Source organism: Anomalospiza imberbis, chromosome 2 (genome assembly GCF_031753505.1).
Source record: "Anomalospiza imberbis isolate Cuckoo-Finch-1a 21T00152 chromosome 2, ASM3175350v1, whole genome shotgun sequence".
In the NCBI taxonomy this organism is placed as follows: domain Eukaryota; kingdom Metazoa; phylum Chordata; class Aves; order Passeriformes; family Viduidae; genus Anomalospiza; species Anomalospiza imberbis.
This window is the reverse complement of record NC_089682.1, coordinates 52,777,715-52,804,126: the sequence shown is the minus strand read 5'-3', so window position 1 is coordinate 52,804,126 and position 26,412 is coordinate 52,777,715. Positions and strand designations below refer to the sequence as shown.

General features: G+C 44.1%; 2 protein-coding genes across 17 annotated transcripts in view; one reads left to right on the top strand and one right to left on the bottom strand.

Annotated features, from left to right (window-relative positions):
- The window catches only part of CFAP44 (cilia and flagella associated protein 44), a 42,362-nt gene extending 27,771 nt beyond the window's left edge, over positions 1 to 14,591 (top strand). For 11 of the 12 annotated variants that reach the window (XM_068181062.1, XM_068181065.1, XM_068181066.1 and 8 more), the window contains 14 exons: positions 131 to 261; positions 1,206 to 1,423; positions 1,813 to 1,978; positions 3,259 to 3,436; positions 4,512 to 4,982; positions 6,397 to 6,600; positions 7,025 to 7,217; positions 8,206 to 8,316; positions 9,809 to 9,939; positions 11,066 to 11,182; positions 11,756 to 11,957; positions 12,649 to 12,809; positions 13,570 to 13,704; positions 14,199 to 14,591. In XM_068181062.1, coding sequence (XP_068037163.1) covers positions 131 to 261; positions 1,206 to 1,423; positions 1,813 to 1,978; positions 3,259 to 3,436; positions 4,512 to 4,982; positions 6,397 to 6,600; positions 7,025 to 7,217; positions 8,206 to 8,316; positions 9,809 to 9,939; positions 11,066 to 11,182; positions 11,756 to 11,957; positions 12,649 to 12,809; positions 13,570 to 13,704; positions 14,199 to 14,333 — 2,553 coding nt within the window. In that variant the 3' untranslated portion in view covers positions 14,334 to 14,591. Of the gene's footprint in view, positions 1 to 130; positions 262 to 1,182; positions 1,424 to 1,812; positions 1,979 to 3,258; positions 3,437 to 4,511; positions 4,983 to 6,396; positions 6,601 to 7,024; positions 7,218 to 8,205; positions 8,317 to 9,808; positions 9,940 to 11,065; positions 11,183 to 11,755; positions 11,958 to 12,648; positions 12,810 to 13,569; positions 13,705 to 14,198 lie in introns of those variants that run through there. The other variant, XM_068181073.1, reaches the window with a different exon arrangement.
- A 1,106-nt stretch (positions 14,592 to 15,697) lies between these two features.
- The window catches only part of BOC (BOC cell adhesion associated, oncogene regulated), a 54,088-nt gene continuing 43,373 nt past the window's right edge, over positions 15,698 to 26,412 (bottom strand). For 4 of the 5 annotated variants that reach the window (XM_068181055.1, XM_068181056.1, XM_068181057.1 and 1 more), the window contains 11 exons: positions 24,111 to 24,273; positions 23,414 to 23,524; positions 22,002 to 22,208; positions 21,006 to 21,187; positions 19,791 to 19,896; positions 19,484 to 19,606; positions 18,820 to 19,041; positions 18,206 to 18,432; positions 17,540 to 17,619; positions 16,716 to 16,909; positions 15,698 to 16,386 (listed from right to left, as the gene is read on the bottom strand). In XM_068181055.1, coding sequence (XP_068037156.1) covers positions 16,202 to 16,386; positions 16,716 to 16,909; positions 17,540 to 17,619; positions 18,206 to 18,432; positions 18,820 to 19,041; positions 19,484 to 19,606; positions 19,791 to 19,896; positions 21,006 to 21,187; positions 22,002 to 22,208; positions 23,414 to 23,524; positions 24,111 to 24,273 — 1,800 coding nt within the window. In that variant the 3' untranslated portion in view covers positions 15,698 to 16,201. The remainder of the gene's footprint in view (positions 16,387 to 16,715; positions 16,910 to 17,539; positions 17,620 to 18,205; positions 18,433 to 18,819; positions 19,042 to 19,483; positions 19,607 to 19,790; positions 19,897 to 21,005; positions 21,188 to 22,001; positions 22,209 to 23,413; positions 23,525 to 24,110; positions 24,274 to 26,412) is intronic. The other variant, XM_068181058.1, reaches the window with a different exon arrangement.

Genomic DNA, 26,412 nt, shown 5'->3' with positions numbered 1-26,412 from the left:
TCTCTGTGGAGATAGCTTTTGAAATAAAGGATAATATTGATGTGCATGCAACTATGGCACCTAGGTAAAAATATTTATTATGAAGAACGAGTAGCCAAAATAATGTGATGCTGGGTTTTCCATCTTGCAGGAGTTTGAGATGGACTGTAGGATCTTTGAAGAGCTGGATAGGCAGACACTACAGAGAATCCAGTTAGTGCAAAAGCAGCTGGCTTGGGAGCACGAGAAACAATTCATTGGACTGCAGAAACTACAAACACAGTAATTACCACTTTTCTTCTACTTCTCTCCCTCACCTTCCATGGGGCTTATTGTCTATGAAGTTGTACCTCCCACAAGAAAAAGGAATGTGATTTTTTTTCTCTCTCTCATATAATCAGTATTTCATCTGTTCTGTTATGATTCTGTTCTTATTTAATAATCTTATTTATTCTTGGAACATGCACAAGAGTATATGTTCATTTTTATGTGTAATTACTTCTGTTGAATCTTTGGTAAAAATGCAGATAGTCAAATGAAGGAAATTACTTCATTTAGATTCACTCCTGTATGAAGAAAGCTGGTTGAGACTATTTGCCTGGGGTTTTGCCAGTAATTTCAATAAGAACCAAGAACTCTTACTGAAATGTTGAAAAACAGCCTGTGAAATGAATGCCTGTTTTTAAGACATATTGTGTTTCTGTCAGATATTTTAATGTCATTGCTAACATAATGTTCTCTATATAATTTGAAGTTACAAACAAACTTTCTCAAGAACACAAGTTTAAGCATGAGGTGCATTTTGAGTTGGTTTTCATAGATCTAGGTAAGAGCAAAAGATGAATTAATAAAATAAATACACAATTAAAAAAACACCTTAGGCACATAGAGTGCGTGCCTGGGAAAAAAAGATAGAATGAGCATGTTTTTGGTAAGTCCTTAATGGAAGATGAAATTTACTGTCATGAAGAACCTGGTATAAGTTTCAATATTGAGAGAAGTCTTCATGTGTTTATTCTTGATCATCTCCATTCCTAGATTGGATAAAAGTCAACAGACAGTGTCAGATGTCATCAGGCTAAGCAATTACTTACTGAATTGTGGATTTACGTTTAAGGATTGCATGTGCAATAAGTAAACTACACTATTCATATCCTTTTGGTCAAGGTAAAATGGTATGTTGTGCCCACTGACATCAGACAGCTTTGTCTAATTTGGAATTCTAGGTTTCAGGACTCTCTGGAATTTACTCTCACAGTTCATGCTATTCAAAGCAATCATCAGATTTCGACCTACAGCCTTCTAACAGTGTCTGAGAAATACAGCCAAGATAAGAAACACGAGGACAGCAAGTGGGCAGTACATAAAGACAAGTGGACAGCACCTAAAGAGGCAGAACAAGCAGAAGAGGAGATCCACAGAGAGACAACCCCTGTGCATAGAGGTAATGATAACCATTTAAATATTTCAGTGACATGGTTTCTGTCTTTCATCTCAGTTTGTGTTCCTGAGTCCAAGTTAAATAAATACATGTATACGTGCAGTAAAGAAATATAGCTGTAATCTTTTTTTTTTTTAGTACCTACATGCAAAGTAATACTCATACATAGTTATCCATGTTTAGATCAATGTCAGCAATTGTCTGTCAGCCCCATGGGTAGAATGTGACTAAAAGTCAAGTCAAAGAACCTGAATACTTTCAAAACATCCACTAAAATGGAACTATCCTGATTTACATCAGTTCCACAGGAGATGTCTGAGGGAGTTTCCAGTAGCTGGGACTGCACTGTGCTGCATGGTATTACATCTTCACATGGTTATATTTTGTTTCAGGAAGTGTAGTTTTTGAGAATGAGGCTGAAAGGCTGAAGACACCAGAGGTCCGAAAGCCAACCACGCGTTATATAGAAAGCAGACGTCAGAAAATCAGAAGACTTGTTGAGAAATATGACGCACTGAAAGCCAAGATCATGAAGAGGAGGGCAGAGTGGCATGAATTGTGAGTCTTGAACTGGACTCTGTTCCGTTTTAGTTCTGCTTCTTGTTTGCAGTCAAGTAATGCTATTTAGCTGTCTTATGGCACTATAATCTCCCTGCTTAGGTTTTTATGTTCCTAAGGGTTGTAATTAAAACATTAATTTTTATGTATCTCCAAGTTTAGAGAGAGCATTAGAATATATTTAATTTCTATGGTTCCTGTAAAATATTATCAAATTTTAATTCAGCTAGGTAGCTGCATTTTCAGATAGGGAGTAAAATGTGTCTAAATTGATCATGACTGAGAGACACCTATGCCATTACAGTCAGCTCTTAGTGAATCCTGCCAGCCCCACATGGAGCAGATACTGTAACAGCTGGGTTAGGTCAGCAGTCTTAGCATCTCAGCCATCGTGTGAGTGTTTGTGATATGCCATCATGCTCCATGCTGGTCTTTATCTTGAGCAGCAAGAAAGAGGGACAGTACATCTTGCACAGAATCGTAGAATATCCTGAGTTGGAAGGGATCCACAAGGTCCATCAAAGTCCAACTCCTGTCCTTGCACGTGGCAGCCTCAAGAGTCACACCCTGTGCCTGACAGCATTGTCCAAACACCTCTTGAACTCTGTCAGGCTTGGTGCTGTGACCACTTCCCTGGGGAGCCTGTTCCAGTGTCCAACCACCCTCTGGGTGAAGAACCTCTTCCAAATATCTAACCTAAGTCATATCTTTGACCACTTTTTCAAGGCTGTGTTAGATGGGGCTTTGAGTGACCTGGTCTAGTGGAAGGTGCCCCTGTCCATGGCAGGGGCACTTGGACGAGATGATCTTTAAGGTCCCTTATAACCCAAACCATTCTATGCTCATGGAAGTACAGAAGTTCTTCCTTAGGAGATCAGTGGCTGGGAATAGGACCAATGTAGAGTCAGAGTACAAAGCTTTTAAGGTTATTGAGTGTTTAACAGTATAGAGTAGGATTAAGTACTCTGTGATAAAGGCTGGTGGATTGTTGATGTGCAGCTCCCTAAAACTGATAGCAGCATGTACTCACTTAACCCAGAACTCAGTCTGAGTGTGAAGGTTTAAACTTTCCCATGGCAGAGCTATATTTTAAGAATTCAAAATCTGGAATTTTCATTTAAATGTGCAAGGATGTTCTTTCCAAAGTAGCCATTCTTTTCTGAGAGAGATGTATCACTCTTTCACCTCCCAAACTTTGCTGCACAAGTCAGAGGGTATGAAATGACTGTTCATTTGTATGCTTTCTGTCTTGAAGTTCAGCTTTATTTTGTACCTACCAGATACAAGAGCAAACCTAGAGATAACTATGAGAATTCCAAAGATGCTGAGGAGATCAAAGAAGCACGGGAGAATATAGGATGTTACAGGCTGAAGAGTGCCACTAACTACACACTCACTGAAAATGAGTGTATAAGCACTGAAAAGAAGATGATGCAGCTCGCAATCCTGGAAGACTTGGTATGTAAAACTGTGTATATTGCCCTATTTTTTGGGGGGGAAGTGAGGATAGTGTATTAATCACTGAAGAAATTTTTTAAAGGAATTGAAAGTGAGTGTGGGAATAGGCCTTGAAGGACAGATGGCTGTTTTGAGTAAGCTTTAGTTACAAATCAGCCCTTCTCTTGTGAACGGTCTTGTGCATCAACAAACCCAAACCTGAATCATTCCAGGGTGATTCTTTATAAATGAGAAAGAGTATTTACCTTTACTAGTATTTCAGCAAGAACAGCTGTCTTTTTTAATTACAAGTCTTATAATCTACTAAAACACTGAGCTAAATAACCCCTGCCATGAAATACCTTTACAAAAACAGGAATGTGAGCAAGGAAAAGTGTTCTAGTGTGGCCTCTCTGTATTTGCACTTTGGCAATCACTGCTCCTGGAATTGTAATCTTCCTGAGAAACCAGGTTTTTGGAGCCACCTTGCTATAGTAGGACTCCTACAGTTACCACACATCTTTCAACATCGAAGACACAATCATTTCAAATGTTGTGCAGTATCTTTGTTGCTTTCCCTGTGACTTCTTTCCCCCCATCCTTCACATAGGAATGGTTTTTCATTGTATTTGACTGGAGGGCAAAAGAGTGACACTGGATAACTTCGACAGCGAGGCCTAAGCATTACAGAAGCAATGCTACAGTCTCAGGGGATTTGTTGGATCATTTTAGTCTCATGCTTGGGCTTCAGCATTTCACTGTAGTGCTGATGCTACCAGATAGCCAGTGATTAACCCAACTCATTAGAACAAAAAAAGGAAATAGTTCTTGTCATAAATTCTGGGTGTATACAGATGAGGAATTCCAGTTGCTTCAAGTGGATGGTGTGTTATTTTCTTTTATAAAGATCAGAGAAGTTTCTGTCAAGTATATTCATGATAGATCACATTCAATTATTACTTCACGTAAAAAGAGTCAACTAATACAGTGCCCCCTTATCAGAGAATGATTAATAATCATAATGTTAGCCTTCTTGAGTTGGGTAAGACTACTTCCTGTGGTAGAGAATCCTACTAAAATAGTTTTTCCTTTGCAGATCCATAAGACAAAAGTGAATATGAACGAAGAGATTGTGTCTTTGAGGGATCTCAAGGTTTCTACTATTGATGAAATCAAAAGTTTACTGAAGGAAGTCAAATCCATACAGGCAAGCTTAGATGTATCAGAACATCTCCCTATTCCTCTGATCCCTCAGTTACACCCAGATGAGGTTCCTGAAAAAATAGTTCAGTACAACAGTGACGTCCTCCTAAAGTTCAAAGAGGAGCAGGAGGCCACGGCAAAGCTCAAGGAATCACTGGAGGGGTGTCCCTCGTCTCGCGCATTTAGGCACGTGTTTCTTCAAACTCCTCCAGTGGAAGAGGGTGCCCCCATGGCACAGGCTGGAGTCACAGAGGAGCAGGAGGCTTTTGAGATGGAGAAAGCAGAGCCAACAGAAATGGAACTGGAAATTTTAAAGAGGGAGAAGATAAAAAATCTATACTTGCAGGAGACCTTGATTAAAAAGGTAGGAAATTGAGTTATTTTTGTTAGATTAAAAAAATCCCACTGGTTCATAAATGAAACCAAAACCCCTTCTGTCTCAGGATTGCAGCTAGTCTTGCCTTTCTGTAGTCCTGGAAAATGCTAACTGTTGCAAATTTACAGTGGAAATCAGTATAAATCCATAACTATAACCTGTGTTCTGACTATTATCACTTGAAAGACATCTTAGATTTCTTACTGATTGTGCCATGAAGCTATGCTCTTCGTGGCAAAAAAAAAAAGGAAAAAAAGACAAGTAAAATGTTAGATAGACATAACTTAAAAAATTACAGAGTTAAAAAAGCAGCATCACTACAACTTTGTAGATTCATGTTCTCAGCTCTTCAATAACTGTAGTCTCAACTTTTTGGTCCAAAAATTACTTTGTAGGATTAGAAAAGATACAAAAGAGAGTAACCAAAATGCTTAGTCATGGAAAAGATTCTTTGAAAGGTATATCTAAGTGGATAAAGTATCTCTGGCCTGCCAAAAGGGCATCTGATATGGTTTTAGAGATGTGATAAAATTCTGAATAGCATAGAAAAGGAGGGTGGGAATTATCTCTTAAAAGAAGGAGAGATCTTAAATGAAATGGTCACATAGAAAGCTTGAAGCATGCAAATGAAAATAGTTTTCCTATCCAACAATAAGGTAAGCTTTGGAACTCAGTGCTAGGATGTGGGGGAAACTGTAATTTGATAGTGTGGAAAAAAATCCATTCAAAGCTGTTGAACACAAGTATACTGCTTCACGCTCAGGATGCCCCTAAGTCAGAGTTTAGGAGGGTACAGAAAGCAGTATACCAGAGGTGTGCCACTGTTCACTTGTTTGCTCCATTTCTTAGCAGCTCTCTAATTTCTGCTGCTGGAAGTTGATTCTTTGGTCTGCCTCAACACAGACATGCTTGTGTTTGTGTATCAGGGTTTTGAGGGAATACCCAAATTCTGCTGTGAACATAACACACCTGTAAGTTAATGTTAGCAGCTGCTAGTACTTATTTAGCTGTAAATGTCTAAGGGAAGAGCTGGCAGCTATTTCAAAGGACGTCTGTCAAGGCAGAAGAGTTATTTATTGATGGATCAGGGATTGTTATATAAACTACTGTACTATGGACTACTCTAAAACATTCTCTGAAGAGTAAAATACTTCAGGGATGGAGGGGTTGCAGTGAAAGATTCCTGTGAAGCCCTGATGATTCTTTTATGCTGAGAAGAAAGACAAAAACTTGGGATTAACTTTGTCTTTCAAAGTGCATCAGTACACTCTAGGAAATAGCACGTCTGAGCTGTTGATTTGGCAGACAGAATTTTCTCCTTTTGCTCCCTTCTCTAGCTTTGCATGTTCAACTGCACTGATAATACTTTTCCTGTTCCTGATTTCATGCTCCTTTGCTCCAGATCAACACACTGGTAATCAACTTCGATGCTGAACTTCACCTTTTGCGGCACAAGAAACTGAAGATGGATGTGCAGATGAAAAGTGCTGATCTGCGCTGCATCACATGCTGTGAAGAGCTGCTTATCCTGAAGAAACTTGAGGTACATGAGGACCTTCTTGAGGAGAAAGTTTATGCCCTCATCAATGAACAGGAGGACATACATGTAAGTAGACCACATGTACCATTAATTTAAATTTAACAGTACCAATAATGCATGGCTTGAAACAAAAGTAAACCATAAAGTAAATGGTGGCATCCCTTGGCTTTGTTTTAGCACTGATCCAGTAACTAGTGCTACATTTTGAAAAACAAGAAACTCTTGATGATCAGCCTAATAGGATGGTCACTTCTAACTTCCAATACTTAATTTTTTAATAATCTTAAAATGTGTATTTTAATAGATCCTTCCTGATACGGCATAAGTGACTAATCACATACTTTAAGAACATATTCCTAGGTGATGCTTGATTGAACCATGGGTTTAATCAAGAAAGACAAGTTTAGCATTTCCAGATCTTCACAGATGCATCCTATATGCATACACATGGGTTCTACCTTTTAACTGAAGTAGTTTTTTGTTTGTTTAGTCAAAATTGAAGAGCTGCCTTGCACAAATAGAGGATAGAAAGTGTGAGATTGTAACGCTTGAGGAACGTAAGAAAGCTCTTTATGCCAGCTTTGAAGCATCCCTTGGAGAAAACAATGAATTTGCTGATTTTCTGACCGATATTTTAAAGAAGGAAGTTGAATGTGTGGAAAAAGAAGTAGGAAGAGGAGCAGGTTGGAGATTTTGTTCTTTTTGCTTTATGGATTTGTTATACATATTTCCATGTGGTCAAGTATATGTCTCTCATTCTAGCTGGAGCCCTTAAGTACACACAAACACTCCAGTCAGTTCAAAAACCTGTAGGTCAGACCTACCCAGATTTGTTTATAGACTGACAATGTGTTCTGTGGCTGTCATCTTGAATGATAACAATGATGTAATCCAGTTTCTAACATGACTGCAGTTGGTCTGATAACAGCTCCTGCAATTTACATCCTGTAAGTCAATACCGAGGACTGATAATTGGTAAGAGGAAGAGGCACAGCTTTAAATAGGTGCTTCCTGTGCTGTACCAATGGAAGCTATGGATAAATGATTAGTCTGTCACATTCATGACATTCTGCTCTAGTCTGTCCATTGACTAATGAGAGATCATAAACCTAATCTGCAATCATCTATTAGTCACAGGACTAAACATATTACAAAAGGATTTCATTCATCTTAGTGACTCAGTTTTAAGCTGCTAAACCGAGACAGTTTTACTGAGCTAAAATACTTGTGCTTTCTCTGACTTGGCTTTTGATTTCAAGTGGGACATGATTAGCAAAAAGTGCAGACAATGGTGATGTTTTATGACAGATTTGTGCCTCCATATTCTGCTTGCTTGATTAATCTTTGTGGTAGAATGGTAAACCCACACTGTTTAAGTTCCTAACACATATAAAGAGAGGAAGTATGTTGAAGTTAAGTCCCAAAAACATGGGGTGCACCTGTGCCTGTTATACTACTAGGTGATCTCTCTCTCTCTCTTTTTCCTTTTTTTCTTTTTTCCTTTCTGTGAAAACATCCATCAGATCAATGCAATAGGCACAAGGTGCCTGGATTCACATATCACCAGAATGATCTTTCATGGCTTACTGGCCTTGTGTTCACCAGCGCATTGGCATAATGCATAGCTAGTGGGTCTGGAGCATTTTGCAAGCCAGTGCCTGTTTCTTTCAGGTGAAGAAAATGAGAATGAAGAGGAGGATGATGAAAAGCCTGACTTAAAGACTGATGAGGAAAATTGGGGATCTGAAAGCATAGTCTTTGATGACTCCGTTTGCCCAGAAGGTACTTAAGCTGTTAGTTCCTTGTGTTAACTAGTTGTTTAGCTTTAGGGGCAACGTCATGTGTTTGAAAAGAAAACACAGATTTTTAAAAAATTATTCACTGCATGGTAAAGTCACGAAGGGCTGGAATGTGTGTACCCCTCCTGTGTGCAGCATTTTCCCCCAGGAAACTTCAGCCAAGGCAATAAAACTGCTGGTAGTGTAGACTACCCTAATTAAAAAAGTTTGGAAAAATAAAAATTAGCAAAGCCTAAGAATTAATTATTTTGTGTAAAGAAGCATTCACCATTTCACGGCTGTTATCTGGAGAGAAAAGGCTCCTCTCTGGAGTGAAGCAGTGTGGCAGGGCTGTAGCTGCTCTCTGGAAACCAGCTGCCTGGCCTGGCTGGATCCCTCTCTGTTCAGGGAAGTTCTGAGGGGATCCTCATGCTGTTAATTGAAGCTCTTTGTTACCACCTCGTGGATTTATGCAGCAATTGCCTGTTGCTAGGCTGCTCTGAAAAGTTAGGAGCTTTACTTTGCAAAATCCTCTTCATTTGTGCATTCAAAAAAGGCAGGCAACTCTCCCTCCTTTTATTTTGTAGGAGCTTAGCTAATTTAGGATGTTGTTTTTTAAAAAAAAATCTTGAAGTGCTTTGTCAATGATCATGTAACAGCACTGCTTCATTTTCAAGTTCTAACTTACCGACAATTCGCCGCCTTCCCTTTTTTTTAAATTGGATTTTAAAATCATTTCCACAGATTGAATTTTTTATTAACTCCTTGTTCATCTCATTTTTCAATGGAATGTTAGGAAGAAATAAAGATTTTTGTTTCTTAGTTAAAATGTCCAAATTGCTAATTTAATAGGGTAATTACATGTTGCATTAGAGTCTTCATATTTGTCTCTTTATGGGGAATTTTTTTTTTGCCTTTATTGAGGTCTCTTTTTTATTATTATGCCTGATGATTTGGGCATAATTATGCACTTGCTAAGCATTACTGAAATCACAGTATTATATAGAAATTCACAGATCTTCCTTACCATGACACAGATTCTATGAAATACAGCTTTGTTTACAAGCAGAGCTATAAATGATCCCTACAGCAAGTTCATAGTTTATAGTGAAGGGTGCTATGGAGAAACAACCATGTGCTCACATAATTGAAGATTTTACTGCAACACGCATTAACTACTGGGACTGCATTGCTTACAAAAGCTAATTTTTGAGCACTTGCCTTAATGCTGGCATTGATGCATTTAATCTGACTTCTGGAAACAAACTGTCTTGACTGAATGTAAAGAAGAAAAAAATCCATCCAAGACATTCACCCGGTCATGGAGGCACGTGGCCCATGGGTTTATTCTTAAGGAAGCTCTAGGGAACCAAACCCATGGTGTTATTAAGGGGAATGCTGGGAATGTGCACAGCAGGAGAAGGTACCGGCTCTACCCAGTAACTCCAGAGCAGTCAGAGTGAAAGTAAGCTCTTCTTTGACCCTTTCCATCTCAGGCTGCAGTGAGGATCTCTTCCTGAACACCATCCAGCTCCGACAGCAGCGGATAGGCATTGAGAAAGCTGTAGAAGAGGAGAAGAAAGTTGCTGCTGACCTCAAAAAGGAATATAATGCCTTGGCCAAAAAGGTATTGTAGTGTTTTCTCAGAAAGCATCAGCATGTTCAATGTAGTGCTAGTGATTAGTGCTGGTCTAAGATTTAAAAACAGAATCCCAACCCTCTGAGGGTCCTCCGTTTGGGAAGAGATATCTGTGGTAGTACAGAGGCAGGAGGCAGCTTGACATGGGTCACCTGTTCTCCTGGAAAGGGTAAATCAAGTTGGTCCAACCTTGGCTTTCATGGGGCTGGATCCAGGCTTTTGGTCAGTTCCTTCCCAGCTGTCTAGCCTCATGCAGCAGCAGGAACTGGATTCTCTGGTTCAGATGAAACACGTGGTGTGGTCTGGCCTATCCTCTGTGTGTGTGTATGAGAACAGAGATTGAAGAATACTTACCCTAACACAAATCCAGGTTAAAATAAATGCATAAAAATTCTATTCTTTCATCTATTTCTTTTGCTTTTAGTTATTTTCTGTTGCTCTTTGTCACAGGTAATCGCTGAATAAACCTTTGGTACAAATTTTCCATTTTGCTTTTTTGAATTCCTGCATTCATTAAGAAATTTGATTTGTACTAATTTGAAAATATCTTATTTTGAAGGGTTATCTGGAAGAGAGAGGGTGCTACCAAAAGAACATTATGCAAGTCTTGTGCTTTTTCTGTCTCAAAAATGTTCCATCAAGCATGCTTAACATGCAATGCTTTTTTAGTTTTTAAAGGCTTTCCTAAGTGCCAGCTGCCACATAATCACTCTGGGGCATGACATTTGAGTCTGAATAGTTTCTTTCTCATGCAGAATCAATAACCATTTCCAGGCATAACACAATAAAAAATTATCTTGCATGCTCTGTAGATCATCCAAGTGTTTTGGATGCTAAACAAAGCAGCTGACTCTCGATACATACAGGGCAGCTCTAAGGAGATATTCACAAGTGTACACGTGTGGAGAGGTATTCAGGTTAGAATCTTGCTTGAATATATATGGATGATCCTTGGGTTTGCCTATGAAACTCACCTATCATATGTAGTTTGAAAAAAGCACCACATTTTTATATACTTCTTTCCCTTTGGATCAGGAACTCTAAGAGAACCTTGTTGCCTTATGTATTCTAAGTATAACAGGATTTTGTTTGTCCACAATTTGTGCTTCTGCAGGCAAAAGAAATAGAAACCAGTCTGGATACAACAAACAGGGAACTGGAGGCCTTTCAGTGGGAAAAGCTGCACAGATTGAATGAGCTGGATGTCGTTGTGCCTTTGAGACTCCATCAGGTAATTCAAGATGTTGTGCATCTGCATGTACACAATGGCCTGTGTACACCTAAACAATGGTGTTACTGTTCTTTGGGGCCCTTAGTTCCTTATTCACTATGGTCTCCTGGGACGGAAGTGCTGTTAACTGAACTTCATGCTGCTATTTCCTCTAGAATTCCCCTTTTTTCCCCCTTCTCCTGTACTGACAGAAACGAGGTAAGGACAAGCAGGCTCGCCCATTGCTGAAATGTGTATAGTCTTCAAGTGCTGTGTAGGTTTGGCATGGTATTCTCTTGCAGGTCCATACCTACTGATATTCTCCTGGGGGGAAAAAATGGAAACACCTCCCCAGGAAAACAAATTTAAAAAACCCTGAAAAGTATTGAAACTAATGGGACTTCTGTCCAATTCAATAATGACAGATTGGATACAATGCATTCAGTCACACAATTCCCTGGCCTAAAAAAAGGGTCGTGCCCATGCCCACCTCACTCACTTGTTCTCTATTGCTCACACATTTTATATAAAGAGACATCTCCATCACCCTTAATAAGTAAAGCCAGCCTTGCTTGTTTCTGGCTGCTTTTGCAGGTGCAGTGCTTGGTTGATGGGAAGATGCCCCGTGACTTCTCCCAGACATTAGTATTTACCAACCAGTCCTTGCAGTACCTGCAGAAGAGAATTGCGGACCAACGTAATGAAAAGATAATGCAAAGAGAGATCCATAAGAAGGCCAAGGAGCAACATAAACAGCTTCTCCAGGACAAAAAGGAGATGGAGATGGAGATTCAAGGTGAGTAACAGAGACTGAACAACACAGCATTGCTTATGTTACTTCTGTCCCTCCCACTGGCTGTGGGTAACTCACCATGGCTCTATACTCGCACAGATGTCACAGAGGGTTACTACAGAAAATAGAACAGATCAAGTGGACTGTTTTGATGGAGATGCAGTTCTCCAGCATTGCAGAGTCATCAGACTGTGTGAAATAATTTGAGAACTTAGTATAAGTAGAGCTGACTGAGATGAGATGCTGGAAGTCTGGACACATGTTTGCTATTTCTGCTTGTAAACTAGAATTCCTAGGATAAAAGTAGTTTCTCCAAAGATACATAAGCTTTTTCTGGTAATTTCCTCCCCTTTGGAACATTTGAAGAAGGAAACAAGCCCTATTCAAAACACTTTCCCAAGAGCCAAACCCAAAGGTGTGTCTAGCACCACCAGACCTGCAGAGGCCCTAAACAGCCTGTGGTGTGAAAGTGGCTTAATAGGACCAGCTTAGACTGTGGCTTAGTGACCACACAGGCATGACCATGGGCAAGGACAAGTGGCATGACTCAGCTGTGAGCTCTGTGTGGTTTTGTGTGAATTATTTATTGCAGAGCAAATACCAAAGAGCTCAGACAAAAAGCTGGGGTAAAGCAGGAATTCTTGTAACCAATGCATGACAGTGCTGCCATTTTGTGCCAATGTCTCTCTGTTAGGACTGGAGGAGAGGTGCAATAATCTGATGATGGAGAAGTTTGGTCGACTGGTTGATTTTGAAGCAGTTCAAGTCCACTCTGTTAATATACCCATGGAGCAGATGAAAGTGAGAATAATGGAGAAGGAGTATGAGTATTTTGTGGAGCTCAAAGAATGGGAGGTAAGCAGCAGGAAGAGGAGGAAGACACATGTGTTATGATGATCTGTTAAGGCTTTGTTTTCCTGGGGACTGAAAAGTTACACTAAAATCTTTTGTCAACTTGCTCATGTCTGATTTTTTTCATTTGTCCTTTATAGACCATAGTGTTCAAATCCAATTTCCCATCGTCACTGCTACCTCTGCTCCAGTTGCTGGTGCACATCCTATTTTTCACGGAGGTAGTTGATGTCTCTGTTTTGCTTTCCTCAAACACATTGTCCTACTTCATTCCCTACATGAAGCTCTTGCAGAGTGCTTTTCTCTGGTTCTCAGGTGGCATTCAGCACCCCCTGCCTTCTCTCAGTGCCTTTGGTGACAGACTTTGAGTACAGGGCAGGCTCTGGCTCATGCCTGGGGTGCCGGTCTGAAAAGTTCATGTCTCCATTTGGTGGGGCCAAAGGCTCAGCTGCTGTGGTGCAAGCAGGTAGCACACTTATGCTGCCCTTAATAGAAGAGCACAGGAGGGTACAGAAATACTATGTACCTAATGGTTTTCTTTTTCTCACACTTTTGCCTAACTGCTTTACTTCCTTAGGCATTTCTAATTTAGATATATTTAAAACAAAAAGATGACATCGCACTAAAGGTACAGTGGGATCAGTTGGTGTGGCAGGATCAGACTGTTGTTTACCTGTGACATTTACATTGTGCCTAGCACTTCTTCTCCACTCCACACATTTTGTTCTCTCTCATCCCAGATCAACCTTTTACATCTTTCTAGGAAAGAATTGTAGTCCTGCAGCATCAGCTAACGAAGCTGACAAGGGAAAACACCAGCAAGCTGCACCAGCTGAACAGGTTTTGCCATGAAAAGCATCAGCTTGAAACTGAGCTGGAATCACTGACAACTGGTCAGGTGAGCCTTGTAGCCACTGCAGTGCTTGCAGGTTTGGAACTGTTCAGAAATGGGTAAGGGATCATCTGGCCCTCTCCAGCTCCCTGATCTCACATCCTGCTCTGCAGTCAGCAGTTTGGGCTAGGAGTTGGACAGGCTGAATGGCTGCTCCATACCTTACCATCTCTGCCATTTCTTACTTAGCTGCTTTCTAAGACTGAAACAGACTAATTTCTAATTAAAATATGCCTTGAATGAATTAAAAGAATATTCTTTTGTTACATGGAAACAGTCATATTACAGTCATGTAACAGCATTACAATGAGAAGTGGATTTATTGCTCTGTACCAGGGAGTAAGTCTAAGTGAACTTTCACTCTTTCACATAGTTCTGACTAAGGTGTGTAAAAGTCATGGGTATGTCCTGGTTCTTGGAAAGTTTCACTTTCCCTGCTTGAAATAAATTTCCACTGTTCATTCTCCATGTTTTATAGGAGCCTTTTTTTTCCTCTACAGGGTGGAGAATTTGAGGGCACCCAAAGTGCTGACCTCAAAGAGACAGCCAGGCTGGAGTCACGGCTCATGCACGTGACTTGTGAGGTGGCCCATCTGAAAGAGGAAATCAGCCAGGGAAGAGTAGATCAGATGTAAAAGAACTCACTTTCCTTAGCAGAAAAGCTGGGTGCCTCTTTCTACAAGCTTTACCACAGGACTCTGAGACTCCAACTCCCTGGTCAGAAATAGTATCTAAGAATCCAAGTCACCCTTAAAATTAACTCTGGCAGCAGTCATGCCTGGAAGTGCAAATTTAATTGTTTTGGCTATCCAGGGGTTTAGTTGTAAAGGGTTATATTTGTTTTTTCTATCAAAATATGACTGTAACAACATATTTGAAATAAAAAATATCAAAATGACTAAAAACTGTTATCAGTCCATTGCAGAGGGCTGCACTGGACAAGGTGCCCTGTGTGTGTCCATGTGTGAGCATTATGTCTGTGTCTACTCTTCAAACAAGTGGCTGTGGAAAGCTGGTTTGAAGTTTCCCAGGGACAAATATTGGTTTGGTACCTTATTCTCAAAAATGGTAAAAGAAGTCTGCCTCAAGCAAGCCTTTGTTCCTGCTGAGCACCAGTGGCCCTGCTCTGCTAACTGAGCTAGTTAGGAGTCCAGGGACACACTACTGACCAGGAGAAAGTAAAGGGGCCTTTCTCCTCAGGGCAGGACGTGGCATTTACCTGGCAGGAGGAGGTGTGACAAGGCAAAGTCAGCCCGTAATTCCACTGGCTTGCACCTGCTTGATCAGTCAGAGGGCCAAGCTCTGTGTGTTTTCAGGTGTTGCTCTTTTTTGCCTCTCTCATTTGGTGTAGTGGCAGCATGTGATCATTGACAGCACTTAACCCTGCCTGGCTGTGAAACCTTCCTTCATCCCCCAGGTGGAGGGGTTGTGTTCTTCCCATGCAAGGCTCCTGAGGTGCTAATTTTTAATGGAATAAATTAAACAACCTCCAGCTGCTCTAGCTGTTCTTCCCCACTTCCCACCTCTTGCCACAGGTCTTTGTGTCTGTCTGGTGTACACTCAGCAAGGCTCCAGCCATATCTCAGCCAGGCACAAGAACTTCCTGCTAGTCCCAGCACAAGCATGTGAATGGTGCTTGTGCACCCTGCTCTTACAGAGGGTCCCTGCTGAGGAACATACCTGGTGCTGGGAGCTCTTGTGCAGCTGCAGGTTGTGCCCTGGGAGGTAGGAAATGGCTGGAGCCCCAGGCAAGGGGCTGTCTGGCACCAATCCCTTGCCTAACAAAGGGCAAGAACATACTGTGTAACCACACACCCAGAGACTCAGCTGGAGACAGGGAACAAGAAGACCCCAGACTAAGCATCACCAGTGACTGTTTGAAAAACTCTAACTGCAGGAAAATGTCACCTTTCCCCAGGTGTCCTGCTTGCTGTATGTCTGCAAGTGAAAAAGAAAAGGCTCATTCTGTGTGAGGAATCAGCTTAGAGCCAGGCACAGCAAAGACTAAAGCCTTTATTTTAGATGTTAAAGCGTGGATTTGTCTTTACAGATAGGCAGCTGCAGATGGCGTGTATGTGAAACGTTGTTTAAGTTGATTAGGCAGAGTGCATAACTCCAGTCCATTCACAGGAGCGTGTTCCTGGAACAAACTTTCCTGTGGGGGAGAGGAAAAGACCTTTTGGGCAGCATTATTTGTTGTGAAACCCTCGCTGCAAGAGGGTGCTGGCAGCTCTGTTTGGACCCATGTCCTGCAGTGTCCTTTGTCCAGCTGTTTCCATCGTGTGCTCTGCTGGTGCCACCGAAAGCTGCTGCCGTGTTTCCTCCTGTAACCTGTCCTCCTGTGACCTTGCTGAGGATGCCTTCTGTCTCCATAGCATTATAAAAGCCACATATACATCTATATACAAGTGCATAAATATATAAATAGGGGTGTTATACAAAAATAAATACCCTTTCTCTTTTTCTCTTTAGAGTAAGTCTTTTGCAAAAGGCAGCTTGGTCCCTAGCTGGTGGGAGGATGAGTGTCTAAGGGTCTCAGTGGTGGAGGGCTGCTGTTCAGATGTCTTGGTAGGTCCTGACCCAAAGATGTGATCACCGGATTCAGGGCATGGCGATCTCCTCTGGACTGGCAGCAGTCTAGTCTTTCTACCTCTTCAACTGGCACTAGGCCTAAGCAGCAAGGGCTTCCTGAGGGGGAAAGGAGCAAGAAATTATTACAATGCACACTGGAAAGAGAGATGCAGTGGGAGGTTTCAAGTCAACAGTTCACTTTATGAGGAGGGGTACTCTGATCAAAGAGGAAGATCAGCATTCTGAAAGTCTGTGTGGAAATTTGATGCCACGATCACACGGAACAAGTTTGATCTGCACTACAGGGGTGGATCAATGGATGAAGTCCTAGGGAGATGGATTCACATCACTTGAATATAAGCCATCAGAAAGGCTCTGCAGTGAGATTTCCCTTCAAGAGCAGACTAAACTGATGAGATGAAGGAGACATGGAGTGTTCCACTGACCTTGGTGGAAGAGGGTATCCCGTCGAGCATCCAGGCTAGGGCCTCCCACTTTGCTTCCCATTACAGGATGATGGAGGCCAACAAAGTGCTCTTGAAGGTGAGGACAGTCATCTTGTGGCTGAAGAAGCTGGTGAGTGGAGTCATCTGGGAGACTGTAGAGGAAAGAGCTGTCTTCTGTTCTGGAGCTGGGCAATCTGGGGAAGCAGGCAGAGAGGTTTAGTGCTGTTTACAGATCTTTCCTCCTTGAAAGATATGTCATGTGTCAGCCAGTTCATCAATGCTGTGACACAGAACATTCCTCATTGAGGGGAAGAGCAGAAATTGGGATGTACTTCTGGGATGGGAATGAGGTGATGTGAGACCTGGTATCCATGATCCAACAGCTGGTGAGTGCCACTGGAGCTGGGAGGAATAGTCCCTCACAGGGAGCATGGTAATGAAGGATGTCTGAACAGTGAGACACAAAGCACTCACAGCTGGACACTGGGCAGATTCTGGGGCAGCCTTTTATCAGCATCAATCACAGATGTTTGCTTCTCTCACCCTGCTTTTCAGTCTCCTGCTTAGAAACAGGAGGAGGACAAGGGGACAGAGGGGACTAGGTCTTGGCCACCTCTACAATTAAATTATTCCTTCCTGAAATCCTAAGAGGAATGAGTTGTGCGAAGAGAATTTAGACCAAGGTGTCCTAGTGCTGGAGCATGGATCTGTTTCTCAAGAGTTGGGACAGATAGGAGTGTATTGAGGGCAGGCTTTTGTGAGCATGTAATCTTGTGTGTCCCAGTGGATTGTTCCACCCTCCCTCTCCACAGGCCAGGACTAACCTGGAGGACTGGTAATCTTGTTGGGCACTCCCATTCTGTAGCACTCTTGCCTGCAGCAAGGCATTGGTCTCCTCGTGTGACTGGAAGGAGAGAGAAGGATTCTTAGCAGAGCAATGGCACAAAGCAGCATTAAGAGGCAGATGCTGATCTGTGAGTCAGAGCCCTGGAGCAGACTACTGAAGCTCTTATAGCAGAAGGCAGAAAAAGATGAAACTGTTTCTTTTGCTACTGAGGGCAGTGAAACTGAGCACTGAACAACTCACTTTACACTTACTGTTGAATGAGTGGGGGATAAGCAATTTATAGTCTCAGCTCTGGCACTGTCTGTTACCCCTTTACAGACAGAGTCCCCAGCACTGTCAGTCCCTGTGAGCTTTGCTCAGGGGACATGGGAACTGTTCCCATAAGAGTAACCTTTTCTCACTGCCTCCTCCATACTTAAAAGGCACTGGCCCAAGGAACCACCGCTTCAGCAGTGTTTTGGAGACCTTCCTGTTCCCCCCATGTCTCAGACTTCACTACGAAGGGGAAATCTCTTTTGGGAAGCCAGCCTTGCCAATTCTACATGCTGCAAAGTGTGCCAGCCATGCCTGGAGAAGCCCCCTCATTGCAAGTGTGGCCTCCAGCTCATGACAAACCAGCTCTTGATCCCAGGTGTGGACTCACCTGTGGCATTTCATCGGGACTGTAATCTTGGGGCTTGGTGCTTGCATACCCCACTCCTGCAGAGGTGCAGATGCCATTCAGATGTGCCCTGCTGGCATAGGGCTGCCCATTAACAAAAGGATGTCCACTGGCACGAGGAGCAGAGATGCCTCTCAGAGGCACCATGGTGTACTGGCAGGATGACACCAGCAGCCCAGCTCCTGGGAAGCTCATGTCAATGGTTTGCTCTGCAGAGGGAAGGAAAAGAAAGTCTGAGGCAAAAATGAGAGGTAAAGTCAAGCTTGTTGAAGCTTAGCATGCATAGGCTTAGGCTGTCCTATCAGGCAGCTATTTTGGCACCTAAAGCACTCTTGGAGATAAATGGTGAAAAGGGGCCCTTTGCCTCTAGTGCCAGGGGTTCCTTTGCAACAAGGTAAGCAGGACAAGGGACAAAACAGTGGCCTTTGCCTTTATGGAGTTCCACAGAACATCTGAGACTTGCTCTCTGCCCACCCCTTTCCTGCTTCCCAGAATTCCCTCACATTTTGGGTGTTCACTGCAACTACACCCAGGGTCAGATTTAATCCACAGGCAAACCATACCCTGTAAATCAGCCCCCAAGAAACAACCCTTACTCTGCTTGGACCAAGCTCTCCAAAGGCAAAAGGGGATGAAAGCCACAATGAGGAGTACGATGGATCCCAGCACAACGCCTACAATCAAGTATGGCAAGTCGCTGGAACGGGCCACCATGGCTCCTGTCCCCAGGCCACTGTGCCCACCACTGAGTGGGGGACGCTGCTGAGGGGGCACTGTGGAGGGTGGAAGACGACCTGGCAAACCAAGAGACTTCCGAGCTGTGGAAGGAAGAGAGAGAGAATGTTAGAGACATGGCAGATGGCACAGCAATCCAGGGATGTTAATGCTGCTGTGGAGTGGCCAGACTTCTATGGTGGCTTTAAAGAAGCACTCCAGGATGACAGGATTCCTAGGCTGATGCATATGGCAGTACAGACAAGACCTCTGTGCTTGGCTCACAGCTCAGCCAGATCTGCTTGTGGACTGCTCAAGCAAAAGCAAATCCAAAGTGCGCACTTGGACTTAATGCTGTTCCTGTCAAGACAGTGCAGCTGCTTTGAAGACAAAATGGGACCTGCTTCTAATGCAACATGGAGTTCAGCACAGCAAGGGAAAGTTAGCACTGCCAGGCAGGGATGGTTCCTGCCTTGCTGTGCTCTGACAGCTGCAGGCCGGGAAGGCAGCAGCCATGCTTCCAGAGCTGCCCTGGGGATCCCTTACCTTTGGTTTCACAGATCATCACGTTGCTGAACTCGCTTTCACCACCCTCGTTGAAGCACTGCATCTTAATGTCATACGAGGTCTCTGGCTGCAGGTGGCTGATGGAGTGCCAGTACCGATCTCCTGAGGAGGAAACAGATACATGGAGCTCTTAACTTCCTCAGGGAACAGGCAGCTGGCCCAGCTCTGCAGCAGTACCTGGTAAAGCAGCCTAGACAGCCACTGCCTTTTGTGCACAGTGCTCCTTTTGGCTGTGCTGTCTTCCAGCAGGGATCAGTGGTGGGACCAGTCTCTCTATTTCTCCTACCTTCCACCACGTCCTTCTTGTAGTCACTGTCATTGTCACTGTCAGTGGGGCGGTAGTAGATGTAAAATCCATGGATGGGGGTGTTGTTGTTGCTGGCTGGGATGTACTGCAGAGAATGGGAGGGAGAGCAGAAATTAGTAGATTTGTCCATGCTTGTATTGTACTAGGTGAGGAGCAGCTATGATAAATGGGATGAGATAGGAAGATAACCTAGCAGAGGGGCCTTCCTTGTGTTGCCATTGATTTACACAATGAAGGCTTCCCTACAAAAGCTCAGTGCTACTTTCTACTCTCAAACTTTGCTTCTCTCAGGTAACAGACAAGCTGTGAATCTGGGCCTGTCACTCCAGGCATCCAGTGCTCTGCTCCCTCTCAGCAGCTACAGCCAGTGATTCAAGAGAAAAAATTCCTGAACAATAGTGACTCAGCTGGGCATGAGCAAGCACACCATCATCTTGCCTTTGGTAGTCTTATGGCTTCCTTGTCATGAACCGGTCACTGCAGGAGCTTTGTGTTTCTGACAACAGCTCTCTTCCTCCCCCTCACCCAGGGCAGTACTGTCCCAGCTCCGTGTGTTCTTGCTGTCTTTCACCCAGTATTTTACCAGCTACTGTTTGAGTTTAAATGAAGAGCAGTGCCCATCCTGCCTTGTGGCAATTTCTGGTTAGAAGCAGCTAGGAGAGGAGAGCAGTGCATCCCTCTGAATAAGCTCTAAGCTGTTGAAAACACTTGGATCTGAGCTTGTGATCCAAAAGATCCTACCCACTCCTAAAAAATCCTCTGGAGTGGACTGTTGTAAATGATTATCAGCATTTAGGATTGTTACCCAGCAAATGAGAGTGAAGGACATATCTGCTAGAAAATACTAGGAGAGAGGGAGGTGCTAATGGAGCAAGCAGCCACCCCATACATTGTTCAACTGTGCTTACTGAACAAAACGGTCGAGACCCCACCGTTATCCACTGAAATCTTCCTGTATACAATGTGGATTCAGATAGAAAGGGTTTCCTAGGCTCTCTGACTTCCCGCCCTTTTATGTGTCCCAAGCCCAGTTCTCCTTTGGGGGAGGCAGCTATTGGATCCCAGATCCAATAATCCCAGATGGTGCTGGTGATGGGCTCCAACGTGGTAACCTGGAGGAGGTGTAAGCTGGGCAAGGAGCACCCTCACACCTGGTTCTTGTCCCTGCAGCACTCTCCACCCCACAGGCCTTACCATCCACTTGAGCATGATGGTGGTATCGTTGATGGCATCCGTGAAGGTGATGTAGGGCCCGGCCACGGGGCGCTCGTAGACGCGGTTGCTGTACCCAGACACCACGTACGGCCGAGACGCCGCGCTGGGCTCGCTCTCTCCCAGGATGTTCAGCGCCCGCACACGGAATTTATAGGATGTGCCTATGGGGAAAATGGGAAATGAAACGGTTGCAGGGATTGGAGTTTTCCAAGATTTCTACTGTCAGCATGGCCCTGACTGTGAAGAGGGGCTATGTCTCCAGAAGGCAGAGAGCCTACAACAAGTTTGTTGTGGAAGTACAAACACTGAATGGCCACATTTCAGCCATGTCCTAGATGAAGCCTGCTTTTATTTACCTTCCCCATTTCCTGTCTGGATGGTCCAAAGGTCAGATAGCAGTTTTGGAAGATGTGCAGGGGGTTAAGAAATGCCTGAAAGCATATCCTGACCTGAAAGCAGGTATGGAAATGTGTTCTTCCTCTACTCTACGGGAATTAAGTACATAAACATCAGTTCAAAGCTAAGTAATTTTTACCCAAACTTCATTTTACTGGTCTTCAGTTTGGGGTAGTTATGTTCCACTTTTAAGTGTCCAGCTCAGTGATGAAATTTTTTCTCATGTGAAGTGCAATGGGATTTGTGTGGCCATCTGTCTTGCCTGTGACTAAGGAAAGTTCTGTCCTGTCTTGTAAAAGGCAAAACCAAATGCCGTTAGTAACTGTATCCTGTAATACAGAAAAGCATGCCTAAAGCCTCCCTGAGGGAGGTCAAACCTATGCTGGTCTCTGCAGCTGGAGAAATTGGAGAAGCATCTGCAGCTTTTTCCCCATGCACCTAGGGCACGAGTCAGGAAAGCTTTGTTTTGCTCACGCATGCCAGGGCTGAGCAGGATGTGACAGATGGTTAACCATCCTACAGGGACCCTGCAGCTTTCCTACAGGCCTCCAGGAAGCAGGGAGGAGAGCACCTGCCTACCTTTCTCCAGGCCTGGGATTTCCACAGAGAGGCGAGAGGGAGGAATGTCACTGGTGGCCAGGACCCAGTCTCCCAACTTCTTCAATTTCTTATACTCCACACGGAAAGACTGGATGGGGAACCCGCCATTCCCACGGGGGATCCAGGTCACGTACACAGACGTCTCTGAGGCCATGGAGATGGTTGGACGGTCCGGTGCCTCTGGAGCTGCAAGGGACCCAGAAGGACATCAGGACGTGAAACATATTCCTCTCACCCTGTCTGGAGGATCCTGTGGCTCCGCTGTATGTGGATGAAGGACTGCCCGCACTGCACGCAGCCACATGCTCTGCAACTCCCGAATGCTCTTCATTAGAGCTGGCACCCCCAAATCCTCATGCCTTTCAGTGTGTGCGCACAAGCAACTTTTACTCCTGCTTGCATCTTGCTCCTTTTCCACTCCCAGCTCAAGTAGGATGACACAAGGTTTGAGGTGTGATCACCCATCATGGGAGGGAAAGCAGTGAGAGGGGTGGATGCAGGGCTGGAGATGGAGCAAAAAAAGCCTGGGTGATGTGAAAGGAGTGGGCAGGGGGAGACTGATGCTGGGGAAAACCAAGTGTAAGAGATGGAAACAGGAGAGATTGAGAAGAAACAGCTGAGAAGGAAATAAGGAAAAATTCTGAACTGTGAAAATACAATTTGACAGGAAAACAATCAAAAGATGGGAGGAAAATAGATGAATGGAGCTATGGATATGAAAATAAAGACAACAAATGAATAAGTATGGAGGAGACTGAAGGATGGGACCTTACAGGATTAGGATTGAAGGAGAGAATTTCACAGAAATTATAAAGGCAATAGTAATGATAGAGACAAGGTGGAAAACAACAAATTAGATTGACCAGTAAGGATCTGGTATTTCTCCAGTGCAGCAAGATACCCAAATGGAGCACTCTGCACCCCTAGAATGGAAACTAATTGCCCCTAGCCATGGCTTGGCTGAGAGAGGAGGATGCCAGGACATGCAGGTACTTGGTCCCCATTCCTCCCTGACACTCCATCAGCACCCACTGGTGCAGTGCAGTTTGTTGTTCCTATGCCCCACACATTCACAGATTCCAAGACAGAGCTTTCTGAACTCTCCATGTGGAATTCAGCAAGAGACAGAGCATTGCTGAGATGTCCCTGCATTCAAGGTGGGGCCAGGCAGTGGGATTTGCCTGCTCTCCAGGAGTGACTGTCTGCCAAGAGCAGTAGCAGGGGTGCCCAAGAAGGACCTCTCCTTGTCAGAAGCTAGAAACCACCCATCCAGCACTGCAGTCTTGATTTACCCAGCGGAGACTTCAACCCCAGCATGGCCTGGCCACTGCCACCCACAAGAGACCCAGCACCCCTCAGCCTCCCCAGAGCCAGTTCAGGGAGGGCCTTACGGGACAGACGGCTGTTGTCGGCCTGGTTACTGCTCTGAGTGCTTGTGCCTGGGTCATCCCTCTGGATCTGCTGCTCTTTGCTGGCAACAATCTCTGGTTTTGGGCGCCGCCCTATGCAGAAGGGAGAGGTGGCATCAGTAACAGAGAGATGCACTCAGAATTAACTTTTGCTGTGATGAGGAAAGCAAATATTCCCAGACAGGATGCAGAGGTAAGTACCTCCTGGACTCTGACAGCCCTAGGGGCTCAAAGCACTCAGCCTGCTGGCAGGAACGAAAGCTAAAGGGGCAGATTTGTTACTAGATCCCCCTCATATTTAATTTTCTACAACGTTTAATTGGTTTTCTTTGAATGTTGCTAGATTTCTGTCTCCAGGCAGAGGATGGATTAAATAACCTCTTGACATTTATGCTAGATCCATTTTCTACAGTTATGCAGGTGTTCAACTGAGACACCAAGGGAATAAGGGACTTATTCCAACCCACACAAGAGGATGGGATGGAATTTTCCCCATCCTACCCTCCACTTTCCCTTCTGACAGTTGCTCTAAGCTGAGGGCAGATGGGTTTCCAGAGCAGAAACAATCTCATTGTCCAAAGGCTGGTGCCTTGTGCCTCAGGGCTGGGACGGGATGTTTCAGAGGAGCCCTCCCCTGATTCAGAGAGAAGGGGAACCCAGGGAGAGGTCTGCCCTTTACCGGTGCGGAAGGTCACCATGGCCGTCTGCCCCTCGCCGGCACAGTTGTGAGCAGCCATCTCCACCTCGTAGAGGCTCCCAGGGTCCAGCCTGGTGAGGGTCAGGCGGTGCTGCGAGGCTGGGACATCCCTCACGGCCCAGCTGTCCGAGGTGTTGGTGACCTGCTGAGAGACCAATGCAGCTGTTGCAGAGCTTGGGGCAGGCTGGGCTTCTTGCAGGCACCGAGCTCAGGAACTTCATTAGTAAGTTGTGTACCAACCACATCTACCTTCCCTTCCCTCTCTGCAAAGGAAGGAGATGTTTCCAGCCTGATTTTGCAAAGGAATTCAGGTATAAGCAGGACAACTCACCCAAGCCCCAGAGTGTTTTCCTGACCCCAGGGTTCAGTCAGTCCTGTTCTGTCCTCTGGTTCCCTTTGATACTACCACCCCTCAATATGTGTACATCTGCAGAGCAGGCATGGCCCCCAAAATGCAGCATTAGCCAGAGGACTGAGCTGCTTTAGGAGCCAAATCTCTCCTGCAGCCCAGCTTCTGAGCTGCTCATTTAGATACTGGCCATTTCCATGGGATGAGACACAACTCTGTTTTACTGAGTTTTATCCAGCCTCACCCCTGGCACTTTGGGGCTGAAATGAAGAGCCATAATGCTGGAGCAAAGGTTTCTGCAGGGAAGAGACTGTGTATGGCCATAGCCCTCAGAGAAGCTTGGAAACACAGGGGTTTTTTTGTGATACCCTGATGCCCCATGCAGAGGGGGAGGGAAGGTGGAACCTTCCTCCTCCTCCCAGCTGCAAAGATAATATTTTTGCAGGCAAACAGGCAGGACACTGAAGTGACCCGGCGCCAAAAGGAGAATTAGTAATGCAGGCGACGCAGCAGAACGGAAATGCCAAGACTCTGCTGTATCATTCATCTTCTCCAAGCATTTGACACTGACTGATTAATGCCTGCCTCGTTTTATTTTTATTCCTGAGCCTGCAAAGTTCTGAGGCCAGGGAGGGGAGCCCTAAAGGCTGCTAATATCCAGGAAAGGGAAAGAGAAATTCTTAAGAAACAGAAATAAGGGCTGCATGGCATCTGACTGTTTGCAAGCTGCTGAGAGTTTGGGGCAGTGTAGGAACAGGGTAAAAAGAGACATTCACAGATATTTTCTAGAGAAGAAGCAGAACCTTGCCCAGTAAAAATGTAGGTCTCCTGTCAGTAGGTCTAACTTTCTATACAGCCATCTTTTACACAAAGAGCCTTTTCTTTTGTGGCTGAATTGATTCCTTCCCTCTCCACACACATGGTTTTCCAGTCAGAAATGTCAAAACCAGATCATTATATAACTTGATCCTAAGGATCTTGGATAGAAAGAGACCCTTTCTAAACAAGTTTAAGGGTTATTGGGACTAATTCCTTTCCACACAATCCTTAAGCATCCCAAGAAAGAGTCTCCAGCTGAGAATTTGGACTACACTGAAAACATATTACTGCCAACTGCAGTGACCCATGGTGACCTTCACTGCCCCACGGCTCCTTCCAGGTGAAGCACTGAAAAACAAATCAAATATGGACAAACTCCAAGGCTGCAAGTTAAGATTGCAAGCAGAATTGGTAGTTACATGATACACCACTGGGGAATAAATCTCTTCTTGGCAGACAACCAGAGCCAATAGTCTGGGGATGCTTTTGGCATATTTGTTTTTTATTTAAGCTTGCCCTATTGTGTTCCCGTGCTGGCATCTTCTGCCTTTGTTTTAAAGGGCTCTTTTAAGAGAAGGTTAGCTGAAATCCTCATCTTAATTTTTTTAGAAAGAAAAAAAGGATTGTAACAGTCTTCTATTACACTATATTTTCACAAAAGCAAACAATTCCAGGAAAATAGATACATATATTCACATGTACGTGAAAATGGTGCCTTGCAGTGGGTGGGAATCCCAAACATGTGATCTGGCATATTTTTGGAATATACTCAAACCCTTTGGGGTTTGAGGCAAAACCTGCCTTTCTAGTGCAACTCCTTGCCTACCCAAAGGAAAGAAAAGCAGCAGAAAAATAAATTCAAGTCCCTTTTTTCCACTTATCCCCAGCAAAATGGAAAGAGATACTCTGCACCTCAAAAGCAGAATTTTTCCCTCAACAATGCTTCACCCTTTAAAGAAACTGCTGGGCTACAGCTGTGCCTGCACTGTGCCCATGGTGCCATGAAGCACGCCAGAGGGAGGAGCCCTTGGGCTCCAGCAGGACTTGGCCATGCACCATGTGCTCACACTGTGCCACCTGCAATTGATGTACTCCACAGTGCACTGCCTTTCAGCT